The 14,181-nt window shown below is 43.0% G+C and overlaps 1 protein-coding gene across 1 annotated transcript in view; it reads left to right on the top strand.

Moving 5' to 3' along the window:
- Nucleotides 1–312: 312 nt before the first annotated feature.
- GPC5 (glypican 5) overlaps nucleotides 313–14,181 on the top strand; it is a 764,171-nt gene continuing 750,302 nt past the window's right edge. The window contains exon 1 of the mRNA XM_072854020.1: nucleotides 313–478. Within this exon, the coding sequence (XP_072710121.1) occupies nucleotides 313–478 (166 nt within the window). The remainder of the gene's footprint in view (nucleotides 479–14,181) is intronic.

Here is a 14,181-nt window from a genome sequence, read left to right as displayed (position 1 = left end):
TCCTCCTCCCTTCCCCTCCCCAAACGGGCCGTGCCCACCTCCAAGCCCCGGCGGGGCGGTGTGAAGGCACCGCGACACCGGCGGTGGGCAGCGCCCGCCCGCTGCCGGCGCCAGGGGGGCCCTCCTTGTGCGAGGGGGGCAGCGGGCGGGGAGCCGGCGGGGGCCGGGCCGGGCCGGGGGAGGGTCCCGGCGGGGGCGGCGGGCGGCGCTGGCGGCCTCCCCCCGCGGCGGCGGACGCGGGCCCGGCGGCGGCGGCGGCTCGGGGGCGCCTCGGCCGCGCTCCCTGCGGCGGCCGGCGGCGGCCGGCGGGCCATGGCGGGGAAGAACCTCAGCCTCGGCGTCCTGAGCCTCGGCGTCCTGCTGCTGGCCGCCGCCTCGGGGGGCGCGGAGCCGCCGCCGAGCTGCGAGGGCGTCCGGAAAGTTTTCCAGCTGCGGCAGCTCGGCCCCCTCAGGGGCATCCCGGAGTCCCCGCGGGCAGGTAAGGGAAAACTTGCGGGGGACAGAAGGCGCAAGGAGCGGCGGGCGCCGGGGGCTGCCTGCGGCGGCTGCTCGGCTCGGCCGGGGCTGCCCTGCCTGGGTGTGGGGACAGCGGGTTTGAATTTGGTGCCGCTGGCGGTGATTAGTGGGTGGTGCCGGCGGCCGTGGGTCTCGCCGGTGCTCGCTGGCTCCAGCTGCAGCTCCGCTGGGCACCTCGTGTCAGCCCCTGCCCGCGTCCTTGCGGCCGGGGAGCGTGCGGGCGGACCTGGCTCCGTGGCTATATCGGGGCTCGATGGGGTCGTTCTCCTGGTGGGGGGATGCCGGGCCCCGTACTCAAGAGAGAAAATGCTCTTCTCGGGGTGTGGGCTCTGCAAAAACTGGAGGACACCTGCCTAAAATCCCCTTGCGCCCACTTCGATGCCGTATCGCGTGCGGCGAAGAGGAGAGCGAGCGAGCGAGCCAGTTTAAGCCGGGGGGTCACCCTGCTTTCAGCCGTCCGTGGGCAGGCACAGATCCATCGGTGCCAGTGCAAACCCTGAAGGCAGGGGAGAGCCACCGAACTGCTGCTTGGACTGGTGGAGTTACTCTTCTGTGAAATGAGAATGATTTACACCACTGCAAGTGGTGGGTCTGCACATTTTCTCTACTGGATATCTGCCTATGGCTGTAACTCAGTAAAATTCCCGGGAAGGTAATGTCTTAAGTAATGGCAATTTGAGTACATCCTAGCATTTATAGAAGCAGTGAAACTTTTTTTAAGCAGATACCAAATGACGTGGCAAAGCATGTATGTAATAAGACGTACCTTCTTAGATTTGGGGGTTGTTTCCAGCCTCGTGAGAACCTCAGTTGATTTCAGTGGTGCTAATCACAAAATTAAAATGCAGGTATTTTCATGGTCTGGGATATAGGGTTGGAAGATACTTTTTTTTTTTTTTACACACATATCTGTAAAGTGTGTGCATGTTTAGATGACAAGTTAACTAGTAAATGCGAGTCAATGCCTTTCTGACAGAAAATGACTTCTCAGTGCAACAAAAGCTGAATTAACATCCCCTTCACTTTAAAATATCAATAGCCTCTTCCTTTTTTTAAGATAATCTGTGTAGTTTTTATTAACTCTGCAAATTGAGATAGGCATACTATATTTATTCCTAAAGGAATCACTTCAAAATACAGCTTTTTTATGACTCTAATTTTAAACATAACAGATAATCCTAAACTTAACACACTTAATATTGCAGTGTGCAGTTTATGAATCAGAGTACTATGTTTGGGTTACCAGTACATTTGACAACATGCGTTGTCTTCTTACATTGTCCTTAGCTAAAGATTTTGTTATTGTCTTCACTAAAAAAAAAAATAAACACTTTAACTGGAAAGCCTGATTAGATATTGTGCAAATGAAGATGTCTGGAACGTGAAATCTGAGTCAGTGATTTAAATTTTCTATGTTGATTATTTGTGTGAATAACATCAGTATGAATGACATGGTATCAGTTTATCTATGTTCTTCTCATTCCATAGTCTAGCGTAACTATTACACTTTTTCTGCCATTGTCATTTATTTTGATACCACACATGCACTTGTATACTGGGGATAGGGAGGAAACGTGTTGCCTCAAGAGGAAAGAACTATGGTACCTTATGTATGTTTCTTCTTCACTGCTCTCTGATTTCCTCCCTTCCCCTATATTTTTATAACACCACTCTCATTTTCTTCTTTTGACTTTTCTGTGTTTCCTGTTCCTGAAGTAAAAGCCGGTTTTGAATTATAAGAGTCATAAAAGAATTCCTTTCTCTGCTGCTGCCCCTGCAAGCAGCGGTCAGCAGGAGGTGCGGTACAGCTGCGTGGTCAGCAGCGTTTCACTCTTTGAAGGAACTGCATTGCTGTGGGCAGCCCGGAAAACACGAGCCCTCAAGGAGCCAAGTATAAGTGTCAGAGTTCTTGCTCTGAGTAACTTTGATCTCAGAGGTACATGAAACAAATAATTGCGAACAGTAAAATCTATTCAGAATTGGAGATGACAAGAAAATGGGGATTAAATGAGTATTTTAGAAGGTTTAGGTGTGATTAAAGGTATTTGTAGGCTGGAAACATAATGTGAAGAGAAAAGAAGTGTCACTTTTGCTACTGATCTTCTATATTAAGCCTTCTTTTGAGGCAAGAAGTGAAAAAAATTTTAAAACCTTTCCTGATGGCACTTAGAAATGTGTTTGTGTGTAATACACACACACACACACACACACACACACACACTTTCTGTAGGTGTCCACTTGTGAAAATAGGTGTCAAAGCTGCCTTTATAAGGCTTAATTTTGTTTCTTAAATGTAGGCATCTGGCACCATTTGAGTTTCCCTAGAGTCTGTGGAATATCCCTACGGGGCCGGCAGATGCGATGCCTCTAGGAGACTCCTGTCTTTCTGGAGCGGCAGTGGGCGGCAGGTGGGATACCACTGGTATCTCAGATGCTCCCTGTGGGCAACTGCACTGCATGGTCGGTGCAGCCAGTGGCATCTAAGAGATACTCAGCTATTGAAGGTTAGGTGTCGACTTCAGAGCGAGCTGTGTAGGTCCTTTGCATACATTTCTTTATTATAGTGGTACCTTAGACCTAGCTTGTATAAGGACACCTTCATTTAAATGTCTTAAGCTGAACCACACCTTTTACATGGAGAAGGGTCACTAGCTGAAAAAAAAGTGGGAATGTTAGTTGGTGTATGGATTTATATAGGGTGGAAGGCTCCCTCTACATTCAGTAAAATTATAGGGAAGAAGTAGGCTTATATTGGCCTTGTTTTCATTGCATATATTAAAATAAAAGACTGTAGCATTCACAATTGTATTTTTTCCTCTTCTTAGCGGTAATAAAAACTAAGCAGCTTTATATCAGTAAATCATGCAAATTGTAATTCTTTTTCATTTGGGGACTGCCATGTGTCCGTATTTTGAATATATGTTGGCTCAAAAAACTATGCATTATTTGATAGAATTAGTTTTGCAGTGATTGTATGTAGTTCATGTATCTTTAAAGGAGCAAAAGCATCTCTATTATCATATGCAAAAATGCCAGATATATGTGCGAAGGTGATCTTGAGGGATATGGGAACCACAAATTTGAGTTTGTGTTGTCATTCACATAACACAGGATATCATGGTGTTGAAATTGGCAACTAATATTAAAGATAAATGAATATCTTCAACAGAACCAAGGTTTTTATTGCTACCCCCCAACAATGAAGAAACTTGACTAACTGTGCTCAGTCTTTTGTAGCAGTGATTTGTGAACTGTAGTACAGACTTATGCTCAGCCCTGTCACATGCTATATTGAAACATTTATCGCTTTCATACTGATTTTAAATGTTAGTTGCAAAAATACTTTGTTTTTTCCTGTCTGGTTGTGTGCGACAAGTGCAGTGTTATCGGGACTATACAGAAAAACCTTAGTAGTTAAAAATCCTTAAAGACCCTGTTCATTGTATGCAAAATCAAACAATATGCAAAGCTTGAATTAAATATAAAAAGGCCTCAAAGGTTTGGTTTTTTTAATTTGTCTTTTGTGTATATACGTGACTTGGATTATTTAAGAAAATAATTGTCTGCAAGATACTTTTTTTTACATATTTTTATTTCCTATGCTCAATTTCTGGTATTGTAACCTAAACAACTTTCTTGAAGAATTCCATTCTTTTACCCCATATATGCTAGTAAAGCTAGAGCTTTTAGCTGATTTTAGTCGCTCATTTTTCAGACAGATTAAATGGGAGCTCTCAACTCTCCTTCTTCTCTTTGTTGCAAATAAGGTTTCTTTGATTTCCTTCTCTTAGAATCCGTAGAACAGCAGAACAGGATGGATGGTAAACCAGTCATCCTTGCCTTCTTGACAAAGGGCTTCCAGTAGGTATGTCAGTGAACAAACTGTCAGGCTTCTGTTTGCACCAAAACGCTGAGTTCCATGGCTTATTGAAAAATGTTACGTTTGCTGGACCTGTAGAATCAAACAATTCCTGATGATGTGGAAAAAAGTAAAAAAGTGCTGGAGATATTTTTCCAAGTTTCCAGCAGGTTTTTTTGGTTATTGTTTTTGTTTGTTTGTTTGTTTGTTTTTTAGAAAACATTCTAAGCTTCTTTTCAGCAACCTTTGGGAGGTCATGTATGCAGTTGTGAGAACAAGAAGCATAATAAAGAGAGAAGACTGTGATTAGTATAAATTTTATTGCAAAGGCTTTTTGGTAGAGAATCGTTATGCATATGAAATTGAATAAATGAGAGAAGCTATGCTTGAAGGATGAGATAATCTCAGAAAAAGTTGGTGTGTAATACTCTTGTTAATTCAAGTTAAAAATATTCTTGCTAATTCAGCTTAAAGTAACAATAAAAGTCAGTTTAAAATCCAGATCAGATTACTTTGATACAACTCCAAGATCATCTTTGAATTTTAATTTGGCTTTCTAGTAGGATTTACATTCAGGTAATTTGGATTTTGGTTCTATCTGAAGTCAAATCAATAATTTTTTTTCTTTTTGGTGTGTGCAGGCAGGGGCACTTGTAGTTACGCTATTGGTTTAACTGCCATTCAGATCTCCGGAAAGGATTTAGGCTGAGATGGAACGTGAGTTGCTCTGTCATATCAGTTACTGATGTTCATTATATCATGTCTGGTTTTGTAAAGACTGTTGCCTACAACATAATTTTTTAGGTGTGTGAACATACGGTGTTGGTTCCTGAATGCAAGTAGTATTTCAGCTCTGGATCCACAAAATGATCACTGTGAAATAATTCTTACAATGTTTTGAGATTAAAACCAATTAAAAAATGGGCTAAACTGTGTAGCATCTTCCCCATCTCTATCTCCCATACTTCAGCTTCTCTAGGAAGCCAGCAGTGCTCAGTAGCCTTAGGACTTGACCTGGCTGGGATGACCTGAAAGGTGGTGTCCATACTGCTAAACAGAGGATGGGGGACCAACTCCTGGTTCTTGTGCTGAGTGGAATAGATTGGCTCATGTCTATGTTGCTTAAGGCTGGTATCCTGTAGAAGGGGCTGATTGTCCTCGCTAGGTGTGGTTTGCCCTTGAGTCTTCTCTAGATCCAGTATGATGCTCTTGTAATGCCGAGGCACTGTGGATTTTTAGGGTTCCCTTCCACTGCAATTCAAGCAGTCCTAAAAATAGGAAGGCTTTTCGCAGGCAGTGAGTGTAGTGTAACATGAATGCACGTTTTGTGCCGTGAGGGTATATGGAGGGATGCCTATACCTTGCTAGGGTGCCTGCTAGTAGGAGGATGATCTTAGAGGATGTTAGGAGGGAGCCAAACCTGTGCTACAGTGTTGCGTACAGTGTCCTCTGAAGGCAGTATGTAGAATGCACCATCTCTAGAAGTGCAGCTGGGCACTGCATTGAGAGAAATCCTAGTGCCGTCTGAACAGAGCCACAGAAGGAGGTGAGGTGATAGTTCAACAGTGCAGACAGTCAGGGCCAGGTGGTCGAGGCTGATCCCTACCTCTTTTATTTAGCAATGCTGAAGTACTTACAGCAATCATAATGATGGCGATTAATGCTAAGTCTGGAGTGGTGCTTGTAACAAAAATGAGTTAACAGATATTAAAGGGCAAGCATGAGAAGGACTCATGTCTGATACAGGTTACAAATCCATTTTGCAATAAACCACAGGTTTGAACAACTGCTTCCAGGCCCTATGGCATTTCAGTGCTGGCTTTTAAAAGACCATGTATCATGACAATCCTAGGTCTGTTTTGGGATTTTTCGGACTCTGGGTTTGATCTCATGGAATTATTTGTCTAACTAGTCAGGCAGAAATTTACCACACATCTAGTATTTTCTCTTCCTGGCAATTAACGTCCTCATCCTGTCAGCACTTGTTTATCTCAAGGTACTGCAAATACGGATTTGTGCAGCTGAGACCATGAATGAAAGTTTGAAATCAGTTCCAGATCTTCTGGAAATAGGTAAATCTGTATCTCAGGATAATTACATTTTATTCTTGCTGAACTGTCTTTTCTACCCCCGTCTAGATTGTTTTCAGCTGTAAAACCTTTCCTATACTATAACTGTTTATGTTAATATACATTTATTACAGGCTGAGTTATTTCACTTCTTGCTGTCTCATGATCTTGTCTAAAAATAGATTGCAGAATTTGGTACTGAAAAGAGCCAATATTCCTTATTGGAGCAGAAAATGTTTTCTCCCTGTATTTCAAAATAATTAGTTATCGACAAAACAGTTCTTGTGGAAGACAGGAAGATTTTTAGATGTGAAAACACAGAAAATAAGTGTGTGGTTTTTTAACATTGGTTGTACTGAAATGGAACAACCTGTTTCACTTGCTGGTTTACATAACATCTTCTGAAACATTATCCGTAAGCTGTTCCTTGTTCTGTAGCTCTATAAAGAAACATCTACAAAGCCACTCTGTAGATTTTGAGCAACCAGTCCATTTTTAGTCAGTTGGGTTCTTTTGCATGTTTTATTTGGTTATTTTTTCCTGACCATTGAAAGCAGCTGTGTTTAATGAGCTGGAACAGAAGTAGGTCAATAAAATGTACTTTATATGTATGTGATTAGCAGTCTTAAAGTATAAAACAAAGTTCCTGTAGGGTTGGGAATGATATCCATGTTAAAAAGATGCTGCTTAAAAAAATATTTACCATAAAATCAAGGGAATAAAAGAATATTGAAGAGTCAGCTGAAACCATAAACAAATATTCATTATTATTTTAGAGTTTTGCTAAAAGTCTAAATGTCTTCTTGAAGCTATTCTAAAGCCCATAATAAGCCTAGATAAAATTTCATGTTAGCTCCTGCTTTACAAGAGGCAAAACGCAGAACGTTTGAAAGCTAAGTAGTGCCTAACATTTGTTTAAAATATTAAGCACAGTTTGGGTAATAAAGCTAATCTTTAGGTTATTTAATTTTAATACTGAACAAGTATTATGCATGTCTGTGCCTATATACATATGGAACTGCATGTGAGCAGATGCTGTGTATATTATTTGTTAATAACTAAAATGTAGTACTTGAAAGGTCGTACATATTGGAAAAGTGACACAAAGGTTTTGTGCAAGATCTGCTTTTCTGAACCTCATAGGAAAAAGGAGATCATTGCTTCTAAGAAATAAAGCTACTGTTTATTTGTGAAAGAGACACATATCAAGTCAGTAGGAGAATGAGGAATAGTACTCACAAATTCTAATTTTTGCTTGGTTTGACAGCTCAGCTACACACTTCTGATCTTGAAATTATGGTTTATTATACAACAATGCCATTGACTAAAATGATGCTATATGCAACACAATGTTATTTGCATTTGAGGCAACTTGATAATAACACTTTGCCAAGTTTTCTCTCTTAAATCTTCAGTTCCAAGCAGAGAGAGGACATTTATATGTAGTTACTATCTGCTAAGGTTTGGAGGGTAAGGTAGGTCATCTTATATACACTCTAGTGAGGTGTTTGTTTATTGTTTTTAAATACTTCATAAAACTAAACAAAACCCTCCCCAAACTCAACACAGCTGTATTCATCATTGGGAATAGTTGTAAGTCTCCTTCTGGCATTTGGGCCCATATACAAGCTGTGTTGAAGTTTGAAGATTGAGCAGTTGTATTAGGGAGACTTCTCTAATGCACAAAATTGTATAATGTCTTTCTAGTCAGTCACTTATCAGAAAACTGTAAGACTATAGTGATGTATGAGAAGCAAAATATATCTAGTTGGGAGTTTTCCTTTTTTAGGCTTTTCAGTTATTTTTGTTTCTTAAATTATTTGGTATCTAGGCTGTGTAATAAGTTTATTGAAGAGCTTAGTACTCATCCACTGTAGTATTGTCTGGAGTAGTGTGAATTGTAAAGATGTCATGTGGTAGAAGGCAAACTTTCAAAACCTCATTTCCAAACCTAGAAATAATTCTGGACACGTAGAAGTCTAACACTGAATTATCAGACCTGCTATACAGGTAACAAAGTAAGACCAACTGGCCTGCAATTCCCTCAATTACATTCTTGCTCTTTTGAAGACAGGTGCAATGTTTACTTTTCTTCAATCATTGGGGACTTACACTGGGTCAACAGCCTTTCAAAAATAATAGGGAGTGGTCTCGCAATGACTTCAAACAGCTCTGTCAGCAGCTTTGGATACATCTCACCCGGTCCCATGAGCTTATATGGGCCAAGATTTCACAAGAGATCCCACACTCAATCCTCTTCCACTGCTGCTGGTTCTGCTCCTACTTAACCCTTGTCTCGAGGCACAGACATCTGGGCTTGTTGGTGAATACTGAGGCAAGGAAGGGAGTGAGTACCTCAGCCTTATCTGCATCCATGGGCACTAAATCACCCACCCCTTTCTGTAGCAGGCCCACTGTTGCTGGTTTATTCTTCTGTTGTTCACATAGTGGTACAAGCTCTTGTCCTTGATATCTCTTGCCATTTTCAACTTCAGTTGAGCTTTGGCTTTCCTAACATCATTACTCCACACCTGGGCAATGTTTCTATATTGTCCCTTACAACCTGCCTGTGTCCACACCTCCCATTTACATCCTTTTTGCAGTAAAGCTTAGTAATGAGTTCCCTGTTTACCCAAGCCTGTCCCTTGATAAGTCTACCCACTGGAGTGTCAGGATAGACCAGCTGCTTGGACAAAGGATGGTCCTTAAAGACCTGCCAACTCTTCTGAACAACCTCACCGTTCAGTGCTGGATCCCAGAGGGATTTGCCAGTTCCCTGAATAAGCAGGTCTCTGCTCACTTGAAGTCCAGGGTCTGTACTCTGCTACTCTCCTTCCTTGCACCTCTTGGGATCTTGATCTGCACTATTTCATGGGCACTACAGCCAAGGCTGCTATTGATTACCTTCCCCGTGACTAGGTCCTCCTCCTCTGTTAGTAGCAATCCAGAAGAGTGCCATACCTGGTTGACCCATCTAGCTTCTGTGATAAGAACTTGTCCCCGGTCCCCTCCAGAAATCTCCAGGTTTGCTTGCATCCCTCTGTGTTCTACTACCAGCAATTGTTGTGAGGTTTAAAGTCTCTCATAAGAACCAGGATCTTGCTTTAAAGAAGACTCAATCCACTTCCTTATCCTGACTTTGCATTGTATCAAATTCATACCACACTGTCATCCTCACTGGGCTCTTCTTCAGTCCTGGGTCGCCACATGCCATCAACCAGCCTGTCTGCTCCATACCTTCAACCTATTCCTGTACATGACGAGCAACCTCCCTTCTTCCCTGCTCATCTTTCCTGACAAGCTTGTATCTGTCCATTGCTGCGCAGTGGTCACTCAAGCTGTTTCATCATGTCTCAGTTACTCCAACTGTGTCTGTTTCTTTCAGGCATGTGCAGAGCTCCAGCTTTGCCTGTTTGTTTCCCAGTGTTATAGGAACTGCCAAATCCAGCAGATGCTGCCCCTGGAAATTCCTCCTGGCTGCTGAGGACCCTCTGGGTGCACTCTGAGAGTTCAGTAGTGAAAAAACACTCTCCCTCTCCATATCACAAGCACACTCACATTCATGGATCCCTTGAATGTCAGCATTGCGGCCTCCCAGGCTAATATCCATGACTGATGCCCCTTAACTGCTATGCCAATCTCCTCCTGCTCTCCTCTCCATCAAGTTAGTCCAGCTTTATGTTTGCTAGCAAACAGATGTGTGCACTTGCACATTTGTCTCACAAGCTCCTCCACAGCTGCAGATCCCTTGAATATTAGTGTGGGCTCTCCATCTGCCCAATGCCCGTGCCTGGACTCTGGGCCTCCTTACCCACCCCTGGCTCAGACACTGAGTCTTTGCAGATGCGGGCCTCCTCCTACTCAATGGCTATTCCATTTTGAAATTTGCTAGTGAATTACACATAAACACACACAAGATTAAATTCACCAGGGAAATATAAACACATCGAGGTCTTTGCTGTTGCTGGCATTTAGACCTCTTACACCTAAGCATGAACATAGTCCCTGGTCTCTCCAGTTGCTGGTATGCAGATCTTGCGGCACTCATTAATAGGACAGAGAGTGAAATTACACATAAAAGTTAGTTAAGAGAAAAGGGTTTATTAAGAAGATAGGATAGACCATGGTGCTCAGGTGCAGTGCTCAGTGAAGCAAGTGTACTAACTGGCCTTGCTTACACATAACCAACCCCTTTTATCCTCCCTTCCCCTCTATTTCTGCATGCTTATTTCTCCTCTCATCCTGCCTTTTCCCCACCTTTGGCTCTTACCCTAGACATCCCATAAGAAGTTTTGTACAGTCCCACAAGCCCCTTATGATATTGCATAATAAGTTTCCCACAGTCTCAAGTATCCAACAATACTCAGGTCAGTCTTGTTTCCCCTTCCTCATCAGTTACAATGTTCAGGCTGACCCTCTCTTAAAGGCTCCGAGTTCCTTTGTAGCCCATCAGTCAGTAGCTGACAAGTTCTGGTCTTTGTTACTGTCCCTGTTATCACCTGCTTTTTAGTGTTTGTGTGCCTGTGTTTGTCATTTTTCTTGTTGCTTGCCATTTATTTTATACTGAATAGTCCATAACCAGGCAACTTAATGGGCCAGATAGCATTACATTTGATGTAGCTTCACACGTGGGCTGTGTGCATTTGTGTACCTGCGCTGGAGGTGGGCCCCCTTTCAGCCTGCTTTATCCTTCCTGAGCGCTCTCTCGCACCCCTCTCTGGGTGACGTGCACTGACCACCACTGACCTCCCTTCCCATGCTGACTTGCAAACTGTTACCCGCATCCCCCTGACACGCCTATTTCAAAGCTCTCCTTGCCAGGTTGGCCAGCCTCTTGGCAAAGTTGCTCTTACTCCACAGTGTCAAACAGATCCCGTCTTTTACTAACAATCCTTCCTTAAAGAGGGACCCGTGGCCATAAAAGCCGAAGTGCTGTGTGTGATACTTCAGGGGAAAAACTGTTCAGTGCAAGTAGTCTAAGACAAATCAGGGTGAAAGTGGTTTACTGGTTTGTTAAAGACCCCTGACAATCAGTTAACTATACATTCAGAATCAATCTCAGTAATGCAAGAGATAAACACAGTACTAGACACAAAATGTTAATAAACACCTGCAAATATCTAAGCACCTTCCTTTAACTAATTCCAAAACTTTCTAGTCCCCTCTCCCCACCATGGTTATAAGCACCCCCCACACCGGCCGTGCAGGCTCCTCTGGGTGCACACCTCTCCTGCAGAGAGACGGCCGCCCCAGCTTTGTGTGCACCCCTGCTGCTCCCCACACCCCACTGGTGCACCCCCCAGCGAGGAGGTGTCCCTGCACCCCAAGGTGGGGTCCCTGCGTGCTGCCTCCGCTCTGCCAGCCCACTGCTGGGTGCAGGCTGCTGCCGGCGCCCCGGGGAGCCTGTGCTGCCCGGCCTGGGCAGGGCTCAGGGTGCCCTGCGGACACTGCCGGCAGGGACAGATCCCCTGTGACAGCTGCTGCTTCCTCTCCGCCGTCTCTCCTTGCTGTCACAAATGTTTGTGCTTCTTGCCAAGGTCATTCCTTTGTTTCAAAAACCTTGTAATTCCCCAGTTAACGTTTGATTCAGCTAATGGTCATCTTCCTGTTCGGCATGATGAGTTTTGGGCAAGTGACTCTCTTGGGCAGTTCTGTGGTTTTGGTGCACCTTCCTGGTGTGAACAACTGCTGTTGTTGCGGATGACGGAACAGCTGAGGGGGGAGGGCACCTCTGGAGATCCTTTAGGGGAGCCCACTGCTCAAAGCAGGATCAGCTACAGCAGGTTGCTCAGACTGTGTCCAGTCTCTGAGGACAGAGACTCCGTGACCTCTCAGGGCAACCTGTTCTGGCATTTGACTATCCTCATGGTGAAATTTTTTTTTTCCCTCAGATGGCTGCTTTGCCAACGGGGGTGAATGGTTTATTGCATATTTAAATTAATAAATAGGTTACATGAAAAAGAATAAATGAAATTAGTTTTAAATAATCATGAAAAGCATTAACTTAAATTAGGACATGTCACATAATGCCTAAATTGTGCTTTACTTGTTCTCTTTTAGGTGAAATTTGAGAAAAATTGTAGTTTCAAGAGATCTGTACCTTTTAATTAAAAGAAAAAACCTCTAAAAGTTTACTAACTAATCTGATTCAGCCCTGTAAAATGTGAATGCTTTGGTGTTACTAATAAAACAAATTGGTGTGTGTTACAACTGAGGGCAGCAAAAGGAAAACATGGCATTCTTTTTTTCCTCTTTTTGTTCTGCACTAGGAATAGAATTGAGTTAAACGTAATGACCTTGCTGTGATAAATGTGTTCTCAAATGAAGGTCAAAAAGAATAAAAATTAGTTCTGATCAGGAAATATAGTGCATGAAGCCAATCAGGAGGATATATGGTTTAACATTTTACATTTTCAGGGAAGAAGCGTGTTATCTCTGTGTATATTTAATGTCACTGACTTTAATCAATGCTAGAAGCTAAACAACTATAGCACTTTCCCCTTTTTAACATCAGTGAGTTAATCTTCACTACAATAACAACTAAACCAAAGTGTATACTAGTCCTGAAATTACACGAGGAGAGATAGGGAAATAGAGAGGCTATATGAAAATTGCATGGCAGGACCCTGTAGTTGTGTTCATCCACTGGCTGGTGTCTGCCCCAGCTCCCTCGTAGCCTGTGTGGGTAAATCTTCCTACCCCTGTGCTGGAGGGGGATGTCAAGTGCCTGGAGCTCAGTATGGAGCTGAAACACAGCCAGCACGCATGCGAGGACTCTGTATCTGGGGAGGGCTGCTGCATCCCACAGTTAAGATGTGCCCAGGGCCAGGCAGAGCCCAGACAAATTACTGCCTAACAGAATTTGTACTTCCTGAAGAAATCACAAATGAAATTCTTATGAGATCCCACCACTGTGGTGCTGACAAGGTTAAAATTCAGGAGCCTCTTTTCTGTACTGGTGTGCTCTGATTACTGTGCGTTGCCCTTCTGCACACAACTCAAAGCAGAAAAAAAAGCAGTGGGAATATCACAAGTTATGAATTATCAGCTTCAAGTGAGCACTCTGCATACTTTGAAGGGTTGCTTCATTAGTTGGGTTTTTGTTGTGTTGTCTTTCTTGCCTTGTGGCTGCTGCTATCCTTTTCCGTAAGGGATAGCAAACCAAAAATTTTACTCTGGCTCTTCAGTAATAGCTGAAGCAATTTAGCTAACTGCCAATCTCATATAGCTGATTTCCACCACATCCACACATACACCCACATAAAAAAACACAGAAGAAAAAAAAAGCGGAGGATGTCTACAGATGTCATGAACAAAAAAAAAGAAAGGGCATTGTCTGTGCTCCATTTGGATCAAACTTACTCCAGCCACTTACAAACCTCACTTCTTCATTTAACAAAGCAATGGCATATGTCATAGAGAAAGGCAGAATAGTTGTAATACTTTGAATACCATGGAAACACTTCTGTGATGCTCCAAAAAAGATATACTTGATATTTCAGACTAGTATTTAAGATCATAGACCTAGTTCAAAACTATAGTCAATAAAGACCATAATCGATTTCTGCCCCTAGAGAACAGCTAGAAAATCTAAATTCTTGTTGATGACGTTAATACAAAAGTGTCTAATTTTAATTTTTTTAATTATCCTTCTGATTCTTAATGCTTTTCACTTCAACTATATTAAAATAGCTAACCTAGCCATGAAAAACAGACTTAAGTGTATTCATTATGTTC

The sequence above is a fragment of the Ciconia boyciana genome, chromosome 1 (assembly GCF_034638445.1).
Source record: "Ciconia boyciana chromosome 1, ASM3463844v1, whole genome shotgun sequence".
NCBI lineage: Eukaryota > Metazoa > Chordata > Aves > Ciconiiformes > Ciconiidae > Ciconia > Ciconia boyciana.
This window is presented reverse-complemented; position numbering and strand designations above follow the sequence as displayed.